The sequence below is a fragment of the Phyllostomus discolor genome, chromosome 8, assembly GCF_004126475.2.
Source record: "Phyllostomus discolor isolate MPI-MPIP mPhyDis1 chromosome 8, mPhyDis1.pri.v3, whole genome shotgun sequence".
Classification (NCBI taxonomy): Eukaryota; Metazoa; Chordata; class Mammalia; order Chiroptera; family Phyllostomidae; genus Phyllostomus; species Phyllostomus discolor.
In genome coordinates, this window is record NC_040910.2 from 670,615 (window position 1) to 696,593 (window position 25,979).

Here is a 25,979-nt window from a genome sequence, read left to right on the forward strand (position 1 = left end):
GCAGCCCACGGAGGCAGGAGAAGACTTCTGCAGACCATGGACACCTCTGTTTCCCCACTGCACTGTTTCGGTGCCTTAAGTCAGCTGACATATACGTGTGGGTTGGTTTCTGGATTGTCCACCTTTTGCTCTTGACATGTAGGAATTCTTTATATATTCTGGATACAAGCTCTTCACCAGATAATCGTGTTGTGAATATTTTCTGCCAGCCTATGCGTTACTTGCTCATTTTGGTAACTGTGTTTATAACTGTAACTGAGCAGCAGGGTCAAATCTGGTACAAATCTAACTCAGGAAGTTTTCTCTCGTCATCAGTACTTTCTGTGTCCTGAAAAACCTTTTCTTATTTCAGGAGCACAAAGATTTCTCTTGTTTTTTTTTTTTTTTTTTCCCCCAGAAGTGCATAGATTTAACTTTGTGTTGAGGTCTGTCATCAATTTTTGAGGTAATGTTTATGGAATGAAGTAAAATTCAAGGTGCATTTTACACCACGCGCATAGCCAGTTGCTCTGCCACTGGTTTTGAAAACACCTTTTTCTTCACTGAATCACTCTGTCGTCTCCGTGGAAACTAAACCCCCCACATGTGGGACGGCTGCCGGACTGACGTGTGTTCTGTTGGTCTGTCTTACGCTAACTCCATGCTGCCTTAAACTGCAGCTACACAGTAAGTCCCAAAGCCATGCGGTCTTCCAAGTTTTTCTTCCCTTTCAAGACTGCCAGACACAAAAGAACGTACAGTGTTTGTTTTCATCCACATGAAGTCTCAGGGCAGTGACAAAGGGACGTTGTGCGGTGACAGACACGTCCTGTGCTTTGTCTGAGGAGGTGGCTACACAGGTGGGTACAACTGCCAAATTCATCGAATGGCACGTTTTAGAGCTGTGCATTTTATTATATGTAAATTGCCTCAATAAGAGACATGTTTTTTTTCCCCTTGTGTTTCAGCTGTGGTATCAGATAGGACCAGGTCAAGTCTGACTGCACCATTTCTGCTCTGTGCACACAACCTTGGGAGAGACCCTTTGCTTCTCAGCCCCCCGCTGTCCTTATCTTCCACAGGGAGACCCCACAGTGCCCGCCTCACAGGCTTATTGTTAAGATTGCGTGAGATAATGGGTTGGAAAGCACTGCAGTGCGTGCGATAAGAGCTGGCTCAAAAACCTCCACTATCACTAATTCGTTTTAATCAGTTTCCCAAAGAATATGCCCACCACAATCACAGGTAAGTGTATACACAGTTCTCCACCAAAAACTAATTTCTCACCACAGTGGGTTACCACAAAAAGGCTCTTATGGTACTGTAGTTATGATAAAAAACATGATTACTATAAAATGGCTTTTCAGTGGGCAATGGAAAAGCTCCGGATTAAATGTGCAGCCGTAAAAACTGCAGGTTATGGGAGAAGTAAAACCAAGCCCTCCCGGCTGCACAGAGCCCACTACCCATCCGTGCCCTGACTCGACCTGACCCACACTTCCCTCCGCCTGGAAACCACACTGACGGTTTATAAATTCAGCAGGTCAGGTTCCTGCTGAAGTCAGTTCCCTGGCTAAACACCGCCTCGAATAAAGCTCACGTTTCCTGCCGTGGCCCACAAGGACTCAGCTGTGCTTCGCCTGTGCTCGGGGCCGGGCCCCGCCTTCCCTCGCCACCCTGAACCGTGCCATCTCCTGGTCTCGACCCCGACGTCCCCGTGTCTGCATGTTCCCCACGCCTCCCCTGCTCTGGCTCGGCGACTCCTGTTCCCTCAGCTTCAGTTCACGTCTGTCCTCAGGGAAACCTCCCTTGGCCACGCTTCCTACAGCTGCCTCGTGGATCACTCTCTACTGCATCGCCCACGGCACTCGTGTCCGTCTCCAGCCACCAGACCGAGACTCATGAGGACAGGCTCCCCCAGCACCGTTGGTCCCTGGCAGCCAGTGCTCAGTGCTGAGCCGTCAGAGTGGTTACCGAACGCACAAGGGTGACTGCAAGTTTTCACCTTCTCAGCTGGTACTAGCAGCAGTCATTGCAGCCACACACTCAGTGTCGACTGTCTCCTCTCGGCTCGTCACCTCATGGCCTCTCCTGCCCCTCGCTCGGGCAGTCGTCTCCGAGTGACACGGTGGACTCCAGCAACGGAGGTGGCCGTGACACATGGTCTCCCAAGAGGGAGAACTTCACACGAGTGGCAGAAAGTCCTGCCAGTCCCTCAGAGACATCTCACTGAGGGGCTGGTGAGTGGCGTCAGCTGCAGACACTGTAATCCCATGTACACATGCCGTACAGACCTCCTCCCCCGAGCGGCACCCGCACTGCAGAGGACACGGGCTGGACCCGCCAGCACGGAGACTGGGGCGCTGGCCTTGCCGACAGCCAGGGTGACGGGTGTGCCCTTCCTGGCACACCAGCCCTCCCTCCGGTCCACGGGTCCCGGGCCTTCCTGCCGCTTCTCAGCTGCCTCGGTCGCTCTTCCCTCAGCTGCTTCCCTCTGCTTGCTCCCGGCCCCGCTCCCTGAGGCAGGGCTGAGCGTCTTCTACCCTGTGCTACCCACTGCACACACGAGTGCAAGCCCACACTCTGCCAACCCACATGGCATTACTTCACAACAGTGTGTGACACGGCTGCCGTGCGTCCCCACGAGTGTTTATCAGTGTGCATGAACACAAGGCCTCAAGTCACTCAGGGACAGGGTCCCAGGGCTGCCATCTGGGAACTTGTGAACTAGAGGAGTTGTCAGAACCCCCCATCCTGCCCTGTCCTGACTGTGACCAGTTACAAAAGACATGGTCCTATACCAGGGGAACACAAGCTAAAAGATACAACATCAATAGTCACAACACACGTCCCTGGCTGGTGTGGCTCGGTGGACTGAGTGCCAGCCTGTGAACCAAAGGGTCACTGGTTCGATTCCCAGTCAAGGCGCACACCTGGGTTGTGGGCCAGGTCCCCAGTGTGGGGCGCATGAGAGGCAACCACACACGGATGTTTTTCTCCCTCTCTTTCTCCCTTCCTTCCCTTCTCTCTAAAAATAAACAAACAAAATCTTTAAAAATGTATATTCATACAACATACAGCCACCCCCACTGGCAGGCTAAGGTTCAGAGCACAAGCTAGTTCTTTGGGAGCTTCTATTAAATATACTCCTTTTGAAAGACATGGAATTTTTCTTCTACAGCAATCTTTCTTTGGCCATCTTTGAAATGCAACTTTTCACACACTATTCAAACCAAATAAGCTCCGTCTGGGTTTTCCTCAGCCTCCCTTAACCCCTTCTGGCAGCGCCACCCTGACTGGTGCGGCTCAGCGGGTTGTGTGTTGTCCTGCAAACCGAAAGGTCACGGGTTCGATTCCTAGTGAGGGCACACGCCTTGGGTGTGGGCCAGGTCCTGGGTTGGGGGCACGTGAGGGAGACAACTGACTGATGTTTCTCTTCCTCTCTCCCCCTCCCTTGCCCTCTCTGAAAGTAAATAAACAAACTTAAGAAAAGAAAAAAGAACTGAAGCATCCCCACACAGAAATGTACGTGAGGTCACTGCGCAGTCTCCATGGAACTTGACTTGCACACAGGGTGAGGTTAACCTGAAGACACGGTGAGCACAAGAGAGAGAGGCTGTCCCCGGGACACTGGGGTCAATGTCTGCGGGGCGGGGCGGGGCGGGGGGCTGGTGGACTGGCGGGAGCGCGGCAGGAGTCTGGGAGCAGCAGCCGTGCAGGCAGAGGGCGGCGGCGGTGATGAGTGCCGCGCCACGGCCGTGCCTTCAGCACCCGGCACCCACAGCAGGGCCGCTTCGCGAGGCTTCACAGCCACTTCAGACGACACCTTCCTGGCTGTCCCACGCACCCGGACCGGCAGCTGCCTGCGCTTACGGAAGGCGTGTCCGCCCTCAGCATCACCTCTCCCGCACCAGCGCGGCCCCTTCGGTCCGTTCAAACTGGCGTCTGGGCGTGAGCTCCAGGGATGTTCTGGTCCGAGGCCCGGGCCGTCGGCAAGGACAAACCCTCTCCCAAAGGCTGAACTGAATATCTGTCTTAGTCCTAGTTTGTTCTCAGCCACTTTTATTTTCAATGAGTTAAAAATCCCCAAATAAAGAGAAGAAAACACAAGTGAGCAGGCCCAGGCATAAATTCAAATAAAATGCCAATAATGTTGAAATTCTCAAAGATTAATTCACCACTCTATTGAAGGTTTGGCTACCGTTCTTAAAGCAGAGCTATGAAAAAAAAGCTGCTACACATGTTTTCACATAAGGGAAAAAGGCAATTTCATTTTTTAAATTTAGCAATACAGGCTCTGCTCAAGCATGCAGCTCTGAGTAGGAGGAAATCATATAAATGGCATTTTCTTCGCGAGTAAACTGTGATGCACACATCTAATTATAATGGGCCTCTTCATAAGGGGACTGCTTGCCATCTGCCTTTTAAAATAAATACACAAAGTAACTCTGTTTATGACTCACCAGGGCAAGCCAAAGGTAGGCCAAGTACGTGCAGACGAGAACAAGTTTCCATTCTGCCTTTCAACAGAACTGACAGGAAAACTGGTGCTTAAGGAAAAACTAACTTCACTTTTAAGTATCAGTGAGACTCTTACCTGACTTCTACGACAGAATGAAAGAACAGGAACTTTGTTTGCCATTGTCATGTTTAACGACCTTCTTTTTCGATGAGGATACTTGTGCTCTAGGTTTCGGCTGTGGGTGTGAAGGAAACCCTTGCACATGAGACCGGTAAGAAGCACAGAGGACCGAGAGCAGCGCACACCCAAGCCCCAGATGGTGGTCACGGGAGGCCAGTGCAGTTGCCTGCACTTCCTCTCTGTGCCGCTTCGCTCCTCCTGGAGCCCACTGTGACGTGGGCATGGGGACGCGGGGTGGGTCCCCCACATGCGACCGGAGCTGGTGACTGGGAGAGAGGTCACAGAACCACTCACTGAGTGATATTCTGCTCCGGTCTAACACAGGATATTTATGTTGTTCTTTGGCACGGCCATAACAATCTCTTGGATTTTACCAATCCAGAAACAATTTTCTAAACAGGTGGCATCGATCCAAACCACTGAACGGGAGAGCAAGCCCAGTGTGCGCCGCCCAGCAGTAAGAGGAGGGGCCGGGCAGCGACACCGGAGCCACCCCCACTCTGCAAGAACCGGCTGGCCACCCAGAAAGACGGGCTGTGAAGACTCAACACTTTCGTGGCCGACAAGAGAGAACAGAGGTGGAGTGCGGCGGGAGACCACACTGCGCTGGGAACGGGTCTGTGTTTCCCTAAGTGCCGTGTGTGTGTGTGTGTTTGGTACAAAGGGCATCCTGAAGGAAGACAAGAACAACATGCAAACATTCCACTCAGTCTTCAAAATGCCTTGAAAAATCTAAATAGTTTTACTCCTAACAGCTTTAGGAAAATAAAAATAAATAAAATAAAAGATAAAGAGGGACAGAGAGGGAAATCAACTTAAATGAACCAGGATTTTTTTATTTTATATGATAAACTTCTTAGGCTTTAATGTATAATCTCCAAATTATGATGCAGATTCCAAAAATGATCCAAGAACTAAAACTAAAACACTCACAAAACAAAACACGACGAAACTGCCCACCAGGGACGCTGCAGCACCAACCACCCACAGAGGTCTGGGCGCAGGAAAACGCGTGTAAAACTCGGCCTGGTTGGTACACAGGGCGAGGGCCTTATTCCCAGCCTAACGATGAAGAAGTGGAGCTCTGGCGGATTAACATAAACCTGTAGTTACTTAATAAACAGCAGTTTCCTAAGAAGGAACCGAGTGGCTGAGGACGTTTCACATTCAACATAAACGATCAGAAGGGGAAGCACAAAGCAGACTCAAGTAGAGGTAAAAGTGAAACAACGCTAGAGGACACACACACACACACACACACACACTCATATGTTGGCACCATCACCTCTGCAAATGGCAGCAGAAAATAAAGAGTTCCCATCACTTTTCAAGAAAGAAAGTAGCCAGTACTTTGAACATCAGAAAAAATAAAAAGGAAAAATGTCCCTTTATCTCATGTGTTAGAGCATCAGAAAGACTTAAAAAGACTCCACCACCTTCATGCGACTCCTCAGCGAGGACACGGCAGCGGTCACTGAGGAAGAAGTGCTCCCTCGCCCACAGCCCCACCGCGTGAGGGGCTGGCCCCGGCCACAGGCCACAGGTCACAGGTCACAGGTCATAGGGAGGACAGAAGGAACCCCGCCCACGAACAGCCAGGTCCTTGTGTCAGAGTGTACTCGAGGTTCCTGTCCTCTTTGAATACTAAGCCCATCAGTCAGAAGCAACGGGACCTACAATCTGATTCACTGATCAAATAAATCCTTAAAAAATGCAAAAACAAAAACGAACAAACAAAACACAGACCTCAAGAAGAGGGCTTTTCAAAAAAAGGCTTTCTTGGCCACTCTAACTGTAATTTTACTTTGAGCTGGTCACATACAATCAGATCTTCCAAGTCATCCAATTTACTCCAAAGGCTTTTCAGGTGCTGTTCTTCAGTGCTGACACATTGTGCAGTGCTGTTGCATGTCGTGTCAGATGGTGAGTGTACATGCTAAACACGTCAGCCCTAGTGAAACACAGTACACCTTAACCTCTTCGCCTCCACTAGCCCTGGAACCAGATGTGCACCTACCACCCTTCAATATACTTATAGCATTTGAAAGATTATGAGGCAATTCACTGCCAGCGTCTATCAGTTGAATCTAATCAAAGTTTATTTCAGTTTCACTGTATTGCTTTAAACCAATGGAACAGGGAGAAGCAGGCCTGCCCTCAGTCCCGCTGTCTCTCTAAGTCAGCCCCTGCAGAGGGCTGAGGACACCTGGCAAGTCCGGGGCGTGGGCCACACTCGCGCCCTGGCAACGGGGTTCTCCGCAAGCCAACCTTTGTTCCTTCACCGCAGTACAAGGCATTTTAGACTTTAAAATATAATCACTATGGCCTGTCATGCGTATTAAAATTAACATGGCCCTGGCCGAGTGGCTCAGTTGGTCAGAGAGCATCACCCCATGGACCAGAGGTTGAGGCTGAGGTCCCCAGTTAGGGTACACGCCCAGGTTGCAGGTTCAGTGCCTGGTTTTGGCACATACGGGAGTCAACTAACTGATGTCTGTCTCACATCCCTCTCTCTTCCCTCCTCCCTCAACCTTCCTCTCTCTCTGAAATCAATACGCAGATCCTCAGATGAGAATCAACAAAGAATAGAGGATCATAGTATGATCAAACTAGTCAAGTGAAAAGTAATTATGAAAGCCAGACCAAGAGCAAAAGGAAAAACAGACACTGTTAAGCTGAGGATTAAAAAAGGCTAAAACGTCCCTCTGGCTCCTCCTGACTTATCGAATCACATCACCACACATCAGGAAGTCAGCACGCACGCCAGAGTGCAGGGTGCCACCCCCCGCCCCCCACGAGCACGTCAGGCCGGCGCGTCACGAAGAGCTCCGTCCCCCTCCAGGAGGGGAAGGTGCATCTGGACGCACGGCAGGGTGGCCCAGGGAGACGGCCCGCAGCACACAAACACCCCTACGTACAGCCACGGAGTCAGAGTTATAAAATATGCCGTTTCTATTTTCCTTCCCCCTCCCCACCTTTCCTTATTTTCGCCCATTAGAACGTTCAACTTAATGATCATGTGTGGCTTTTAGATAAAACCCTTAAACCCCTGCTGCTCACAACAGCTGAGAGTGCACGCAGCCCAAGTGTGTAGATGCGTGAGCGGAGGAACGAACGGGTCCCTACGTTCGATGGAATATCATTCAGCCTTAAAAAGGGAGGGATACAAGCAATGCACGGGTGATGTACCACAGAACTGTACACGTGAAACCTGTATCATTTTATTAACTAACGTCACCCCAATACATTTAATTTAAAAAAGAAGGAAACTCGGACACATGCTACAAGATGGATAGATGAACTCTGAGGATGAACTCCATGAAGTGACCAGTTTCAAAGCACAGGTGCTATGTGACTTCACTGATAGGAGGTTGCCAAGCCAGATTTATGGAGACAGAAAGTGGCATGGCTGGTGCCATGGGCTGGGGGAGGGAGGGTTGAGGAGTTAGTGTTCAACGGGCACGGAGGTTCAGTTTGGGAAGATGAAAACATGCTAGTGATGGACAGTGGCGAAAGCCGCACGACAGTGTAGCTACTCAATGCCAAAGAATAGACACTTAAAAGTGGTTAGAGCGGTAGATTTTAAGACAATGTGCCTTGCAGGTTCTCTCATTATTTCTCACAACTCTAAATTCGGCTTTCATGTAACAAAATATCACCCAAATTGCCTAAGGTCAGCTCACTAATGTTAAAAATCAAAGTTTCAGCCCTGGCTGGCGTAGCTCAAGTGGATTGAGCTCGGGCTGTGAACCAAAGTGTCGCAGGTTTGATTCCCAGTCAGGGTACATGCCTGGGTTGCAGGCCATGGCCCCCAGCAACCACACATTGATGTTTCTCTCTCTCTCTTTCTCCCTCCATTCCCTCTCTAAAAATAAATAAATAAATAAATAAATAAATAAATAAATATTTCTAATTCAGTATAAAAGAACTGATAAATCACAGCTTTTATTTATTGCAGAACAACAAGAGTGAGTGAAGAATTAAAATATCTCCTTGAAAAGTCACTTTGTAAGGAGGAATGGTTAGGTTACATAAAACAATAAATTAAATTCCTACTCATGAAATCACTCTACTTTGCTTCCCGAACACTCCACCAGGCGGTGTGGACCGGCCCCTACCGGTCCTCCCTGCGCCAGCGGCGGTGTCGCGGGGCTGTGCAGACAGGCCGTGCAAACCACGGGGGAAAGTCAGCCAGTCTCACGCTTCCAGCTTACCAACCTGGTTTCTCTAAAATGAAAATAGAATATTGCACAATCAATGGACACAAAAAATATTTGTAACGTGCAGTCATCCTACTTGAGCTCTGGCAGCACGTAAGTGGTCCTTTTCAGGATGCCCACGTCTCCTTCTCAGGACTCCGGTCTGTGCGTGGGCGTGGGCGTGTGCGTGGGCTCACAGAAGACTGTGTGACGTAGAGTTTTATACTTCCATCTCACTATTTTTGAATGGAAATGTAGTACTAAAAGTACAATGAGCTAGCATTAGTGTGTAATCACTGTCTTCAGTGTGAAGGCACACTTCCAGTGTGACTTTCTCCATGTCACCCAGTCAGTAAGCTCTGAGAGCGTGGGCTGTTGACTCAGCCTGCCCCTGAAGCTCACCACAGCTCTTCAGGGAAGACGTGATGTGGGAACGCTTCATTCGTTCGGAAACAGACACCAGCCCCGGCGCCCTCTCTTCTCCCGGCTACCGCGCCCAGCTGCGCAGACCCACTGTCCGCCCGGCCTTCGGCCTGCAGTGTCCTTCCCCTGTGTTTTCTCACGGCTGCTTCTTGCCGTCATCCGCGGAGAGGCCCGTCTAACGGGGCCAACTGCAGGCCCCGCGCTGGGAGCATGGTTTGCCTCCCTCCCCGCTGGCGGGGCCCTTAGCTGCCGGTGGCTCCTCCAGCCTCGCCCACGGCAACCCTGCTCCCACCAAGAGCGGTGCCTGCACATGGCAGGGGCTCAGCAAACGTGCGTTGAATGAAGAATGATGGGTGGTGAAGTAAGGGTAAAAGAAGACATGAGATCACGCAGCAACTGGGGAAACCAAGTCAGGGCTGGAAAACTTCAGCATACAAGAGATCGGATCTCCGCTTACTACAGACAAAAGCACACAACTGGCAGCGGCATAAAGAAGACGTCTTCTCGTTCTAGAACTTGGACGTCTGCGTCGAGACACAGCCTCGTCTGTGGGGCCTCGGCTGGTGCAGGCAGAGTGGGAGGGGCTAGGGCTGAGCACCAACGGTAACAGACGGCAGGGAGGTGGAGGTCGCTGAGCCAGGGAGTGGAGAGCACGTCACTCGAAGGGGAAACCGGGGCCGGTCTGCTCACACCGACCTCAGTGGGTCTTCTCGGGGAGCAAAGTCACCCTCCGCAGGGAGCGCAGGAAGACGAACCGGAACCAGCACAGATGTTCAAGAAAACTGCTGATGGCCAACGGGCTTCTGAGCAAACCCCTGGCCATCCCAGTTGGCCAGCCCGAGGGGCGGCAGCAGGACGCCGAGCAGGGCCCGGGAAACAGCCCTCCCAACGGGGAACCTGCGCACCCTGCGACAGAACACCCAGGACCAGCCAGCTCACTCCTCCCAACACTTGACTCTTGTTGCTGGCCTGTGACAGCCAGTCCCCGTGTCACTGCTTCCTGCCGATGAGATCGTGCATAGCTCCGCATCAGTCAAGCTGCCTGAAGCCTTCTCCTCACGCAGAGAACGGGAAAGAACTTCAACAGAGGTTAAGGGAAATAGCTCACTTGGATTGTTGTGAACTGAAGATTCCCTGGGCTGTCCTGTCAGGTAGAAAAAGAACTCCACTACCAGACATTCCAAAATGATGTCATTCTGGCTGCCGTTCCTGTAGAACAACATTCTCTCCCCAATTCTCTGCTTTCTAATCGCCTCCCCCCCGCCCCCTCCCGCTGGAGGCGTGCATGCATCCTAGAAAGAACACAACGCAGGGACAGTGGCCGGGCTTTTGCTATTGCCTAGCGTTACGTCTGAGATCTAGCTGCTCTGTTCTCACAGCCTGCACAAGTGAAGGAAAATTAATGTAAAACAAAACAAACAGAGCTGTTCTCCTGGACGTGTGAAAAGTGGCAGGATCCCTGTGGTCTCGCCTCGTCAAGGCCAGGTTCCCGGGGCCCTCCTGGCAGGCCCTCTGGGGCTAGAGCCGGCCCCGTGTCACTGCGCCCGTGAAAGGCCCAGCACAGGCAGCGCTGACCCCTCTCTGCAGCCCCAAGACCGGAGCACATCTGCTGGCCCCGCACTCTCACCCCCACTGCTGGCCTCCGGTCCCGGCTGAACAGGACTGTCCTGTGCATCCCAGCTGCTCTCCTGTTTGCTCTCTCTCCCTTGGGCCCTTGGTGGCGGGGGGCGGTGGGGCAGAGCTCTGGGTCCTGCTCAGGCCCAGCAGCCTCCGGGACTCTGCCCAATTCCTAGGTCCACTCACCCCTCCATAGTCTCTCTGCTCCTCACTGATTCTTCTCCTCTTCCTCCAAATAAGCTGTGCTTTTATTTAGCACCAAAATTAATTCCCTGAGCCTGGTGAGTCCCTGAAATTAGTCCTGAGTGTGTGTGTGTGTCTCTTTTCCTATTTTGTTAAATGCGTGAGAGTTCACCCGTTATCTCCATCTGCCCTTTGACTGCAGGGCACGGTCGTTTTCCTTTCCCCGCCCGGCAAATGTCTGCTGACCAACGACTAGGTTTCATGCCCTCGGCTGGTGCCGGGGGAGGGCTGGCTGGTCCCGGCGCTCTCTCCCCCGGCCTCCTGATGTCCAGCCTGGACAGCCCTTTCCTCCCTCTTCACAGCTCTCTGGGTCTGGGCACCACTGAGCCCAGCAGCCCCTCCCCTCCCCCCACCTTCCCATGCAAACTGACAGGGCAAAACCCCCTCTCCCGCCCTTTCTCTGGAAGCAAGCCCATTGCCTCCTCATCCATCTGCCATCAGCAAACAGGCACCCCAGCCACAGGCCCAGGCTCCCCTCTTCCTTTCCACAGTCTCTCCTTCACGATATTTCCCATCACCTCCGTGAAGACGGATCGCCAATGACGGCAGCTAGGGGGACTAGCTGTTTCATAGGCAAGGAAGCCCAGGTCTGCAGAAGTTGGGAGGTCTGCCCAAGGTCATGAGGACTCAGAGGCAGTGGGGACAGGTCTGGAGGCCCAGCCCCCTGATTTCAGAGCCCGTGCCACACAGTTTCCAGGGTCCCTTGCTCGAGGGCCACGGCCAGTGTGCAGTGGTCTTTTAGATACCTCAACCTGGACAGATGCTTGCACCACAAACACATCAATTTGTCACCTTCCTTCACCAAAATCAGTTCTTGACTCCAACTTCCCAACTTTACAAGACGTGAGGATCACAATTTCCCCCACCTCAACACTGGAAGCTCATCATCCTGCATCACCCGGGGGCCCAGAATCTCTCTCAGCCTGCCGCACCCCACCAACCCACCCTGATTCTTCAGCACGGCCGTGCAACGTCCTGGGCGCCCTCCTGAACCACGTGTCCACCACGTGGGGACCAATGGCCCCAAACCTGGCAATCAGAACCTTTAGTGGGTTGAGTTTTTCCCTGATTTCCCGCAGCTTCTTTCTTTTGCCCAAAGAGGGATCTTAGCTCTTCCCCGACCCCCACAAACTGTCCTTCCCTGCATCCACGGTAACTTCTGCCTCAGCGTTACCTTACTCGCCACCACGGCCACAGGCCATCCCTAGGGGCACCTACTCACCGTCTCACGCTCCTCAGCCACCCCCTCCTCCCTGCTGCCATTCTGCGGGTCTCCCGTCCTCCAGGCGGGCTCTGAGACTGCCCTCAGAGCTGAGGAACCGACCCTCCTTTCTCACCCCACGCCCCCGGCAGCTCACTCCAGACAGGAGTGAAGCACATGGCTCTGTCCTGACTTCTCCTGGGGACAGTGCTGGCCTGTGTCCCCCACATCTGAGATGCAGGCTGTCTCATGCCTCAGGACTCAGTGGTGAGCGCCCAAAGGTGCATCCTCACACGGACGCAGGAGGAGGCAGAGCTCGTGTTCTCTGGGACACAGCAGGCGTGGAGCGGTGGAGAGAGAAGCCCCTCAGGATGAGGGTTACTGACACAGAGCCCCAGCCAAACCCTGACCCGGGCACTTCCCTCCGTGCGCCCCAGGCCCCTGCCATTTCGGCTGGGAACGCTGCCTCGCCCACTCGCTGGCAGTGCAGGGAAGGCGATGGGCTCCGAGAAGCAGCTGCAACGTGCCACGTGGGGGTGACAGGCCCGCAGCACCCGCACACACAAACGCCCTGAATACCCCTCACCCACACCCAGAAGGGCCGTGGGGCTCATTGAGGAGATGTCTCAGACCCCGAGCGGAGTGCTGAGTAAGCAGCGGCGTGAGCTCCAAGACTCTCTCAAGACTCACTCCCCACCCCCAGCGTCCCCGGGGCCTGCCGCAGATGGCCTGCCGGGGCCGCAGACGTGCAGGCTGGGAGGCGCGCTAGGCTCTCCGAGCTCAGCGCTATTTTTAAAGCTGACCCTGTGTGTGTTCACTGTGTATTTCCAGCCCTGGTATCTCTAAATTTGGATTTTTTTTGTTTGGTTCAGTTTATTAAAAACATATTTATATCTTAAAGTCTTTTACCTAAAATAACTTCTTAAAGTTTAAAAACGGTCAACAACTATTTACTGCAATAAAGTGTTAATGCTTTAAAGTGTGGCCGTCTCAGCCACCCTCGACCATCCATCCGGTCTACATCCCGGGGCTTCCCTTTGCTCCATCACTGACAGACAGGCGGTCACGGCAGCGACGGGAGGGCAGGGCTGTGGGAAACCCACCGATGGGTCCTCTGTTCACCTAAAACATGCTGTGTGTACCTTTTTCTTTCAGACAGACTGAAGGTTGCCAATTAAATTTTGTTTTCTCTTTTCCTAATCAAAAAGATGCATAGGACCCAGGAGGATAAAGTCAACCCAAAGAATGTGTTTCTTCTCAAAAATAATTTCCAGAGCACGCAAATATTGGCGAGAAGTAGGCCTCAGTCCAGTTTGCAGGAGACAAAGAGCCCTCTTGGACGGTTCTCTCCCTTCTCCAATGTAGCAACGAAAACGGGCCTGAAGTCAGGAGACCTACACTCAGAGAACAGCGGTGAACTTTGACTCTGAAATCTTGCCTGGTATCTGGGACGTAGGGTTTTCCCAGCCCGCTTGCCAATGAGACCAACCCTGAGCCACTCTAAGACTCTGCTCTGCACACAGAGCCCCCCTCACCTCAAGAAGACCCCACTGAAGTCATGTGCACGTGTGGAGCAAAATAATATTTCCCCTTTAAGCTAAAGTTACATAATTACTAATATCAATAAAACTGGGAAGGAGCTTATAAATTAATTTTTATAGCCTCTAAGATCTTTTTACAAATGGGGGAAATATTGCATGTCAGAGCCTTATACAGAGGTTAAATGCTATTTAAATTGAAATGTCTTCAAGTAAGCGAAAGATTTTTTCATTATTTAAGAAAGCAAATGACTATTTTCCAACCATCAGCTTGTGCTAAAGTATATCACAGAATTCATCTATTAAATTTTGATCTTTTCTTAAAAGATATTTTTAAAGGCAACAGCTGGGAACCATGTATACAAATCTTACTGCTAAAAGTTCTAGGTCCTACATGTGTTCATTTAGCATAACAAAACATAGTTTTAGAGTCACTTGTTCATTCATTTACTCAACGAAAACCTGTGGAAAGTGCCAGGCAGCACCCCAGACGCTGGGAGTTCAGGATGCCGGTGAATGACATGAGGGCGAACCCGCTCTCAGACTTCTGATGTTTGGTTTGAACAGAGCCCTCCTGACATGGCAGCCGAGGCCCGTACCCAGCTCCTCTTGTTTATAAACACAAACCTGTTCCTTCCGCACTTTAACATTGGTTATTTTTCTAAATCTCTCATTATCTTCATCCTCCATTGATTTCCACTTAGTCACTCATTTTTGGATTGCCCAAAAGCTAAATAAAACAAAATGTGGGGTTGATAAGCACTTGCCCTTCCTCTCTTATCAGCTGTTTACCCCCAATGACTCAGGGCGTAAACTCCCACGGCCCACCTTACTTCCTGCCTTCCAGCAGCCGGGCGCCTGCCTCCGTCACCTGGGGAGGCTGGGAGCCTTCCTGAAACTTCATCTGGGGTGAGTAGGCCCTGCAGGGTGGTGAGAGCATTCGTCTGCTTTCAAATTCGCCCTGTCTGTGTGTATTCGCACTTTCTGACTTCCTTCTTTCTCACGAATGTTTTTTTTATACTATCCTATTCATTTGTATCTTTTCTTTCCATCTTCACACTCAAAACTGGTTATTTTTCAAAACCCAGCGCGGCATCAGCTCCTCCAGGAAGTCTTCCCTTCCCCTCAGCGGCCCAGTCCTCGGCCTGCCCTGGGTGGGGACACTCGCACCCGGGCCCACCGACCTGCAGTGACTCGCAGAGCCCGCAGCTGCTCCACCTCATCCGGGGGCCTCCGTTTGTCCAGGGCCCGGCAGAAGGTCTGGGACAAGGGGAGTACATGGGGTTTTTTGGTTTGTTTTTCAATTGAAATTGAAATTCAAATTGAAATTTAGAATCACTCCTCCCAAACTCAGTTTCATTAGGTTACATAAATGTCACTGGTGAAAATGTGTAAAACCTTCAGGATGAAACCTGACAACATTTATCAAGAATTCTGAAAATTCGATCCTTTAACCTATGAACTCTCCTTTATGAATATTTCCTAAGAATCAGAAATCTGAAAACAAACGTTGCTATTGTTGTTTATCATAGCAAAGAACAATAAAAAGAAACTAGCAATACTAAAATAAACTGATGTGTTACTCAAGAATAATTCATAAAGAATTCAAAGAATGTATATAACAGAAAATTTTACAATATTAAGCAGTACACAAAACTGTATATTTTAGTCCAGTATTCTGACAAATTTTAAAAAATGAAAGAAGACACAACATTAATTGTGCCTGGGGAAGCTGAACCATAAATATACTCTTGCTTCTTCCCCATTTTCTGTATTTCCCCAGATTCTATATTTTATAATTTTTAAATGTATTTATACAAATTTATAACAAATACCAAAAACATATTTCAGAGGCATGTTCAAGTCATGCAAGTCTCTCTGTGCCTAACCAATATTTATGTATCATCTTTAATATAAAAGCATATACAATTTGCTAATGAAAATAATAAAATATTTATCATGGCTAAAGTTTCTACAAAATGGCCAAAATGTTCAGCTGAACTAATTTTCACAAAATACTTATGCTACCATGATGATAGCTTTTAAGTTGCCATTTAAAAATACAAATGGCCTGCTTGGAATATGAAAAGAATAACATTTTCTAAAATTATATGTGTGCGCACACTGAACATTCCAGAATTGCCAAACCCCCTATTTCCTGCAACACGTCACACAAGGAAAGCTCCCCTGAGGAAGGACACGAGTGAGCGCTGTCCAGCGTGCACGGTTCCAGGAGCCGTCCGCACTAACACAAGCACAAAGCGGTCCCCTTTCCCAGGTTCTGAATCGACAGACGCGGCAGCTGCAACAGCTGGTCCCTCACCGCCTTTACTAAAAGATCAAACAATCTCTATAAGCAAATAATAGCCATCGTTTGTGTACCCAAAAGTCTATCAAGTATCACCAAAATGCTTTTAAAAATGAATTTCTTGCCCTGGCTGGCATAGCTCAGTGGATTGAGCGCGGGCTGGGAACCAAAGTGTCCCAGGTTCGATTCCCAGCCAGGGTACCTTCCTGGGTTGCAGGCCAGAACCCCCAGCAACCACACATTGATGTTTCTCTCTCTCTCTTTCTCTCTCTCTCTCTCTCTGTCTGTCTCTCTCTCTCTCTCTCTCCGTCACTTCCCTCTCTAAAAATAAATAAATAAAATCTTAAAAAAAAATGAATTTCTTGAAAATGTAAGTGTGAAAGCAAGCACCTCTGGAGGATGGACCAAAAAGTAAGTGACCGTGAGTGGAGGCTGCGTGTCAAATGGTGCACACCAAGTCCATCCGTTTGGCTCACTTCTAATCCCCAGCTGTTCCCTTCTCCCTGGGGGCCAAGGGCTCTCTGCTGTGCGCGGGAGCCTCAGGCCCCTCGGTTTAAAGAGGAGAGCACGCGGTCTGCCTGGAGGCTGTGGTGTGGACCAAATGAGACAAAGTATCTGTAGGAACATCCCTGCTGCCTACCAGCTTCTCCTAAAACAATGACTGATACTGTTTTGATTTCTTTATTATCGTTATTGATTATGGGAGAGATAAAGTCTCAAGACGTTAAGAGGAGAATGTAGTCCCAGCAAAGGGCTCATCTAAGTCACAGAACCAGTGACAATGTTGCTGTGTTTAGGGTAGTGATACCAGCTGTCCTCCCTCCCCGCACAGCCCCCCCAGCCCCCCCGCCCCTCCCAGAGGGAGGGGCAGGTTCTGGCCCATAAAAGGCCACGGATCTACCTCAACAGGCCCTGTTGTAGCTGCCTGGAATGGAGTCACAGGATTTCCTCACCTAAAACACTGTTCTACTTCATTTACATTTTTTTATTCTAAAAATAACTTTATAATGATAGTTGCAGCAAATTTACTGCAACTATAAATAAAATGATATTTTCATTATAGTCAGGCATGTAAACTATTTTGAGCAATCTTTCCAAATCATTTGTTTACATTTGGTGCTTGACCACCATCTGCATTATGGTTTTAAAATTTTATTTAAATCCATATTGTATAAAGTCTTCCTTCATCTCCCTAGGCAGAAATAATCTTTCCCTCCTTTGAAAATCCACAGCACTTTTTCATGCCAGACTTCAGCACCATTTACATCTTCCATGGCATCTATTTGTGTAGGTAAGCTTTATTTTTCCAAATATTTAATATTTCCTAAATTTGTATTAAAAATATTCCCTAAATATTTATTAAATAAAAACACACAAAATATGTGAATGTGCTTAATAATCTATAAAGTAGTATTAAATATAAGTTACTATTATAAAAGTATTATGTTTTAGATTAAAAATATTGCTAGACTCCATTTAATATATCACAGTAAAATGATACTAAATGATACTATTATAACTTAAAAGATTTAATACATCTCTTATGTAAACAATCATTAATTAATTGCCAATAATTTATTTTTTTAAAAACCTGTACACACTAGACCCTAAGGGATGGGAAAGGACAGATGTTAAGAGCACCAAGGACTCACGGACATGGACAACAGGGTAGTGATTGCAGTGGGGAGGAAGATATAAGGGGCGTAAATAGTACTGGAAAAACATTACAATAAAAAAAGGACAAAAAAGGTTAAAAAACATTTTGGAAAGGAAATATGTGCTAGGAGTTCTTAGTATTCTATACCACATATTATAGTCTAAGTAGTTGCATAAACTCTGAATGTATATACTGTTTAAAAAAAAAAAGAAAAACCAACCCAGTCTTAGAGACCACAGCAGTCAGCATGCCTCAGTATTAGCCCAAAGAAAACTCACAATTAACACTAAAAGACCCCACAAAAAGTAATTAACTACTAAAGTTTAATTTTTGCATCGGGGTGATTCAGTGTGTCGATGGAGATGACAAGCACAGATCTAACTGTATACACAATCACGGCTCTCTGGGTGTTCAGTTTCTCCTGCATGATCAGTCGCACAGAAGCTGACACTAGCTGTCAATACCACAACCAGGTGCTGCCAGCGGTGTCCTTTGCTCCGATTAATCACGCTGGAAGACAGGAAGGATTTTTATCCTTTCCTGGAAGTGTGGATATACACTTTTATTTCTATCTTCTACTTGGTTTTGAATACTATTTTTCCTCACCAAAAAAAGGAAAATAAATGTCTAATACAAGACCCACGTAAGAATGTGAATACAATTAAACGTAACTAAAGAACACAAAATGAGAAGGATGATACATGACACTTTGGGCCCAATGACTGAAGAGTTGCAGAGGTTCTATGTACAAAAATAAAAATGATTTACTAATTTTTTTAAAACATTATGGGAGCCAAGAAACTTTTTAAAATTAACATTAGCCTGTCCAATGAGTTCCAACTTGTCAAATCAATAATGTATATTCAGAACAAGTTTGCTCACCTATATCGTCTCAGACCTACTTCTACTTCAAGACAAGTTATCAAAAGGTTAGGAAATTACAATAATTTCTGGACTGTCTAAATGCCAAAAAAGAGAAAGAGAACAAGAGTCAGTTATCGACATCTCTATTGTAACATAAAAAAGAAACTCAGGGACATATGTGCAACTTTCAGATTTCATAGCTGAGACTTAATTTTGTGTTCGTGGTCAAGTAGTTTATTATAAAGTCACCTACTTAGGAATTAACAAAACTAGTAAAATCAAAGACTACCAAAATGATTTAGCTGCATTATATCTGAAGTTTTACAGAAATATAAGAGGAAACCTTTTTCTAGTTTTTGCAACAGAGTAGAGGTAAAAGATACTTATTTTAGCACACGTTATTTCAAGCTCTTATTGTAATTCACTGCATTCCACGAACCAGTGACTCCTGGCATGTCAGACTGTATGTAATCAGAAGTGGTTTCTAATGATCAACAAACACCCTTGGAGATGACATCAAGTCACCATGACACATCCTTTCACCACAGGGAGGCTTCGACAGGTGACAGCAGTCCCAGGTCCCGTTTCTGAAGACCTGTGCCACTGGAGCCCGTGGAAGTCACCAGCTCTGAATTCAGCCACAGCCCTGCACGGACCTTCCAGAGCCTGACGATGCCCCACACTTCCAATCACGTCAAAACAGACAAACTACCAAGACAGCAGGCCAAGTGAGCACTAAGTACGAACCCAAAGGTTTGGGATCAAAGTATGGTTTCCAATTCTCATGGTAAGAACATGAGATAAAATTCCAGTATCACTACTCTGTATTACCAAGCAAGCTTTTTATTCCCAACCCAAAACTTCTTGGAAGACAGAAATCTCATATAAAATATGAGACGTTTCTACATTATTTATTTTTAAAACAAGCCAGAGTGTATGTGAGTGGCCTTATCTGATCGGTATTGCATAAGGAATGCCCTGTGCACACACATGTGTTAACGCAAAAGGAAAAAAATGCTCGGAGCCGGCGAGGCTCCCAAATATGGCGCGGGTGGCTGACAGCTGCGGGAGCGCGTGGCCTGCGGGAGGCCCACGGAGGCCGCGCACAGAGCAACGCCCGGCCACGCCACCCGGTGGGTGATGTGCCGACTCGGCAGGAATGCAGCCATATTTTTGGCAATTCCCTCGCGGTTTTGGATGACATTACTGACCACGGCCTTTCTTTTTCAGTTGTAATCTTACATTTAAAGAATATTATGAGTTGAAGGGCCCGCCTGGTCTTTAAAACAAATAGACTTAAAATTTGTATTTAAAAAGGCATGTGGTAGTTCAAAAGAAAACAAAAATCTACACAAAAAATTGTATGTTCCACAAATACTGCCATATGCAGCTAAAGCAAAAGAACTAAACCCAGAACCTTAGAAAAAAATAAGCACACTACTTTACATATCATTCTACATTCCCGTTAAATACATCACTTAACATAGCAGCAGCGCATTAGGGTCATTACGCCCTGAGCATGAAGGGTCTTGAAAGCCGAGTCCGCTCCCAAAGCACCGGCTCCGGACGTGCGTTCCCAGACCCCGGCGCCGTCTGCCGGTCCCCCGGGAGGCCCCGCTCCCTCCCGAACCGCCGAGGAATCCGCTTCACCCGCCGCTCTACCGGGCCACCCCTACCGGGCCACCCCGTGTGCCCAGCGCAGGGGAAAGCTACACTACAAAGTGAAAGTAATCATTTAATTTGGGCATAGACTGAACAAATGCATTCCTTCAAAGGTACGAACACTGGTCACCAGGTCTAATTGTTTCGGTGATACTAAGTAAATCGAACATTGTGAAGGAAAAGTGCGGTCCCATTTCACAGGTGGCTGGCCCGGTTCCACGCACGCAGGAGCAGAGCCGAGGCTCACGCGGCGCCCGCAGCGAACAGGGCTGCCCTGCCTCTGCCACTGACCGCAGTCCGGGGGGACGGCAGCCGCCCCCGCGACCCCCACTCCCCGAGCAGCCACTGCTCATGGCCCCACTGCGGCGGAAACGTTCGGGTGTCGCCCCCTCCCATGGTGAGGAAATCGAGGCTCACAGGAAGCACCCTCGCGGTTCACAGGCGGCAGGTGAGGCGCCTGTGGGAGCCCCGCGACCCGCCAGCTGGGCGCAGAGGCCAGGCTGCCGACCCCCTCCCACCGCTCCCACCGCTCCCACCCGGGACCACGTTAAGGGGCGGGCCGTGAGGAGGGCGCAGGGCCCTCAAGGACGCACTGCTGGAGGCGCAGGCCAGAGGGGGCCAGCGCGCACGGCCCACTGGCCTCCCTTCCCCGCCCGCAGCAGGAGTGCGAGGGGCGGTGCCTGTGCGGACACAGCTACCGCGCGGGGCACAGCGCTCCTGCTCAGAGAGGAGCCTGCAGCAGCACAGCGCCGGCTCTGGAGGAAGCGGGCCCCCCCCCCCCCCCCGCCCTTGCGTGGATGTGCCCCACGCACAGAAAGAGATCGAGCGAGCCCTGGAAGAGCTGGGTCTCGAGTGCGCTGTTTGTAAAGGAGAAAGTCATTCCGGGTTTAACAGCCCCTGCTCCCCGTGGAAAACCTCCCTCTGGGTGAGGGCGCGGGAGGGGGCCACACCTGGGCCTCGGCCCCGCCCTGCGGCCGCCTGAGCACAGAGGCTCCTCTGAATCACCCCCCACCCCCATGGGTACACTGAAACGCCAGCCTAAACCTCAAGTCCGTTTCAAAGTGGAATTTGCAACACAAAAAAATCGAGGCAGAGACCAAACACCACCACACCGGGGCCTGGGCAGCGGTGCCATTCTCAAGACAGATTAAACCCTCAGAGAATTTATTACTTAAAACAAAATAAACCAGGCCACTGCGATGGGCTTACACTATGGCATTTTGTTCATTTTAATTTCCTTTTTCTTTCATTAAACCATAAGTTCCCATGGAAATACCTTAAACACGTGCTCACAATAACTGGGATACTTAACATTTCAGCAGAAGTATTTTTGCATGAGTTGAAAGAAGTAACAAGAGTGCAGTGAGGGCCCTCCAAGTTTTTTGCTTATGTCAACAGCTATTTCACGAGCATGAATTATCTCTGAGGCTACTAAGCATGTGCAAAATACATTCCAGGTCTGTGAGCAATCTCCGCGCGGCAGGCCGAGTGAAGAAGGTCTGAACTGCACGCGGAAACATCGACATCAGCTGAGCTTCCTAGAATATAGCAGTCAGGCTCGCCTCCCAGAGCCATCAGTGTTACATGCACCTTGGTGCCTTAGGTTCAAGTGTAACTACAACCGAAATACATGATTCACCCAGCTCTGACCTATTTTCCCTCTCAAAAGCAAAAGGAATGACAGTTATGAGACTCACACTTCCCGTTCCAGCGTTTTTCTGGAAGTTATTTCAGAGTAGAGCTAAGGGCAAAAGGCACTTGGTGACATTTATTTGCTTTATAATTATAGTTATTTATGTTATTGCTCATGCAAGATAGAATTTTTATAACTTGTTAAATTATATTTGTGCACTTATTTTGAAATTGTACAGACCAAGAGGCATTCAGAAGGAACTAATCTCCATACATTCAGTTACAACAATCTGATGTACTCACAAGGGAACTAACAGTGGGCATGAGAAACACCTACCCCTGGCAGAAAGCTTCTTGGTATTGATGATTTTGGCAGCATATTCTTGACCAGTAGGGATTTTCATACATCTTCTCACCACCGAAAAAGCCCCCCTGAAAATGAAAAATTACCAGGTCATCAACATAATCAGCTCTGATAGTCTATTAAAAAATTATAAGAATCTGAGCATTTTAATTAAATTTTGTAAATTTTCAAGTGTCAGTGCACTACCATAATATCCAGAAAATGACCAATTCTTCCTGGAAACCCAGACCTTCCTTAACACTGAGAAATAAAAGTAAATTTTATTGAACTGGGAGCACACATTATTAATCAACAAAATGAAAGGAACTGCCAATTATGAGGCTCTCGTTTGCACATGAAATCTGAGAAGCTTTTACAATTCACACTCACACAGCACCAAATGCTTGGAGAAGAAACCCTGCAAAGAGCAGAGCTGAGGAAGAGCAACAAAAATCTGCTATTTATTTTGCTAGGAAAAAAATTAATGTCGCTCCAAGTAAGTAAACATGGCGATTGCTTTTATTAAAATACAAATATTGGGAACGTTTGTGTGGTCTAACATCCTGGTACGGCGGCGATTTCTCTGTGCCCTGTTTGGGGCTGGGGGAGGGGAGAGATTTGAATTAAGCTGCTCTTCCGACATATTCTCCATGTTTTAACAGCAAACAATGCAGAAACATATAAGGATAGAATGTTCATTCCCTTTAAAAGATATTTCCATTTCCTCTAATTCCGCGGCATGAAACACCCCATACACCGCACCCTTTCAACAGTAATCGTGGAAACGGGTTTGGGTCAGATGCTGCATAAATCGTAAATCAGCATCTCGGTCGCCCGGGAGTCCCCGTGCACAGCCCGACCCTCAGCAGGTCCCTGTCCCTCCCTGCACACCTCCAGCCCCTGGATCCCCAAGCACTGGGCTTCAGCAGGTCCCTGTCCATCCCTGCACAGCTCCGGCCCCCGGGTCCCCGGGCAGGGCCTTGGCGGGTCCCTGTTCAATCCCTGCATATCTCCAGCGGTCCTGCAGGTCCGCGCACCGCTAGGCCACCCAGGGGGCTCCCCAGTGTCCTATGAGCTCTCCGCCGCGTGTAAGTCCCCCGGGGACGAAGGGGATGCGAGGGAGCACCGAGAACGAGTCACCCGGGCCGAGGGTGACAGGGGCACAGGCAGGGTCGGGCTGGGCTGGGCGGCCCCTCTCTGGACGTGGAATTCCGGGCGTCAGAAACACGGCACCGAGGGGACAGCGCGACCCGTCCGCGAGTGGTCGCTCCGCGGCTCTGGAGGCATCTGCGCTTACACAGAAGGGTCTGCGCTGCGTCCACACGGGCTCTCGAGGCGACGGCTCTGAGGCGGGCGGGCGGGCGGAGGCGGACAGGGCCCCCGGCCCGACCCCCCCACCCCAGACAGCACCCTCCCCGTCCCCCGCCTCGCGGCGCCGCGCTTACTTTCCGAGCTCCTCGAAGAGCTGGTACTCGTCCGTGAACCGGGTGCAGGTGGTGGTGGAGGCCATCCTGGGGCCGGGCTGTCCCCGGGCCCGCTCGCCGTCCGCGTCCGAAAGTGGCCGGCCGCGGGGATCGCGCGGGGCGGCGGTGACCGCAGAGGGCGCCTCCTCGCGCGCTCGGCCCGGCTGCCCCTCCAGACGCCGCGCCGCTCTCCTGCAGCCCCCCTCCCGGACGCAGGGGCAGAGCGCTCAGGAACAGGGGCCGGGAAATGGCACACAGCCGGCGCGGGCGAGCCGCGAGCAGCCAGCAGCTGCGAACAATCCGAGGGCCGGCGGGCGGGGCTGAGGAGCGAGGGAGCCGGGGCGGAGGCTCGGGGCCGGGGCGGGGCTCCAGCCCTGGGGGCGGGGCCTGGGGCGGGGCGGGCCCGGGAGCGGGGCATGGAGCGGGGGCGGGGCATGGAGCGGGGGCGGGGCATGGAGCGGGGGCGGGGCTGGGGAGGCTTGCGCCGGGGGACCGGCCGCCTCCAGCCTCGCGGCGGCCCCCGCACGCCCCTGGCGACCCCAGCCCAAGCCCCCGCGGGCCCCGAGGGCGCCCGAGCGAGGAGAGGCCGGGACGAGCGGACTGGGCAGAAGACTGAGCGGCGCGCGACCTCCAGCGCGGCGGCCCTCCCGCGAGGGCGACCCCTCTGGGCCGCGCCCCCCTTCCGCAGGACTGCCCCCGGTCGCCACCTCCCCGCCTCTTCCAGGTCGGGGTGCTCCCACGCGGGCAGCCCCCCTAAAGGCGGCGGCTTGGGCTCTCACGTTCAGGGAACGAAAACGAGAACACCGCCCCTCGACCACACCTCCGCTCCCGAGGGACTCCTGTCAGCTCAGCAAGTTCCGAGGGGAAGGCGGTTCTCGCGAGAGTGTCGCGCCGCCTGTGGGCGGGGCCTCTGGGGGGGGCGGGACGTGGGTCACGCGACCCGCTGGGCTGACGTCACCCCCACACGTGAGCCCGCTTCGCCTAGACTGCACAGCGAGGCGATGGAGCCAGTGTTCTCCCCGCTGGCCGGCGGGCCCTGCGCCGCGCTGGGTCGTGCGGCGGGTGTCCCGCGCGAGGGCGGTTCCGACTCACCCGCAGTTCAACCACGGCCTGCTCGTTAGCGTCCGTGCTGGGGTTCGCAGTGAGGCGAGAACAAGCACAGCGCTGAAACCACCTGGGCCTTCCCTCCATCCCGGGGGTGGGGAAGAGGGGCCACGTGCCGAACCTGCACCCTGCCCGTCTCTGTTGGCCTGTCCGGGGCCTCGTGCGCCAGGGGACGGGAAATGGCCACGCAGGAGGGTCTGAAATGAAAGCTTTCTAAACTAAAATCAGTTGGTGGCCGGCAGTCGCATAGTGGGCAGGCACCTTTCCGGACGAGGGTCAATCTTGACCTTAGCCGAGCCTGTCTCTTTGCCCTTTTCAATCTAGGATAATATACCTTAGGACCGCCAGACGTTTCAGGGCCCCAGCCAGAGACCGCAGAAACCCTCCGTGTGGTCATGTTAATTGTAACTGCCCTAAAAGAAGTGTGTGTCCTTTTAGTTTGATCCACTCCCAGAGGTTTCCTCTGCTTTTCTTTATCCCACCTCCCTAATCTATCTCCAATGGACTTCATGTAACCCCCGTGGCCTCCTTCTTTGATTCCAATGCATCAAGTAAGCTGCAAAACTGCCATTCTCTAGTGTTGGCTCAAGTCTGTTGAGATTTTGCTTCCTAGCAATTGTCAGTTTGACTCAAATAGGCTCAGAAAAATTCTCTACAGGTTTGAGTGTTTCTTACATTGACAAGTGTTAAATTTGCTTGGGAATGCTAGACTGCCAATAACTGAGCTTTTACCAAAGTTCTCAAAATATTCACAATTTTTAACACTCATTATAACAAAATTGAACTTTGTACCCATTTTGATTACCAGAGGTAAAAAGCAATTTTAACACTTGTCACTGTAAAAAACTTTCAAACCTGCAGAGAATTTAATGAGTTTATTTGAGCCAAACTAATGACAATTGCCAGGAAGCAAAACCTCAGTGGACTGAGGAAATGCTCCAGAGAATGGCAATTCTGCAGCTTATTTTAAACATTACAGTCAAAGGAGAGGATGGTAAGTGGGTTACATGAAACCCACTGGTGATAGATTAGGGAGGCAGGACAAAGTAAATGGGGGGACCTTTAGTACTGGATAAAAAGTAAAGTTATAGACACATATGAGGT

General features: G+C 50.4%; 1 protein-coding gene and 1 long non-coding RNA gene across 8 annotated transcripts in view; both read right to left on the minus strand.

Annotated features, from left to right (window-relative positions):
• Positions 1–24,112, minus strand: part of CAMK2D (calcium/calmodulin dependent protein kinase II delta) — a 113,551-nt gene extending 89,439 nt beyond the window's left edge. For 5 of the 7 annotated variants that reach the window (XM_028520229.2, XM_036031768.1, XM_036031767.1 and 2 more), the window contains exons 1-2: positions 23,754–24,112; positions 22,303–22,397 (exon numbers count right to left, since the gene is read on the minus strand). In XM_028520229.2, the coding sequence (XP_028376030.2) occupies positions 22,303–22,397; positions 23,754–23,818 (160 nt within the window). In that variant the 5' untranslated portion in view covers positions 23,819–24,112. The remainder of the gene's footprint in view (positions 1–22,302; positions 22,398–23,753) is intronic. The other 2 variants (XM_036031770.1, XM_028520223.2) reach the window with 1 other exon arrangement.
• LOC118501911 lies at positions 5,231–10,563 on the minus strand. The gene is made up of 3 exons (XR_004904562.1): positions 10,549–10,563; positions 9,916–9,925; positions 5,231–5,615 (listed from the first exon to the last, which is right to left on the minus strand). It is a non-coding gene; the product is annotated as an uncharacterized LOC118501911 (long non-coding RNA).
• Positions 24,113–25,979: the final 1,867 nt, after the last annotated feature.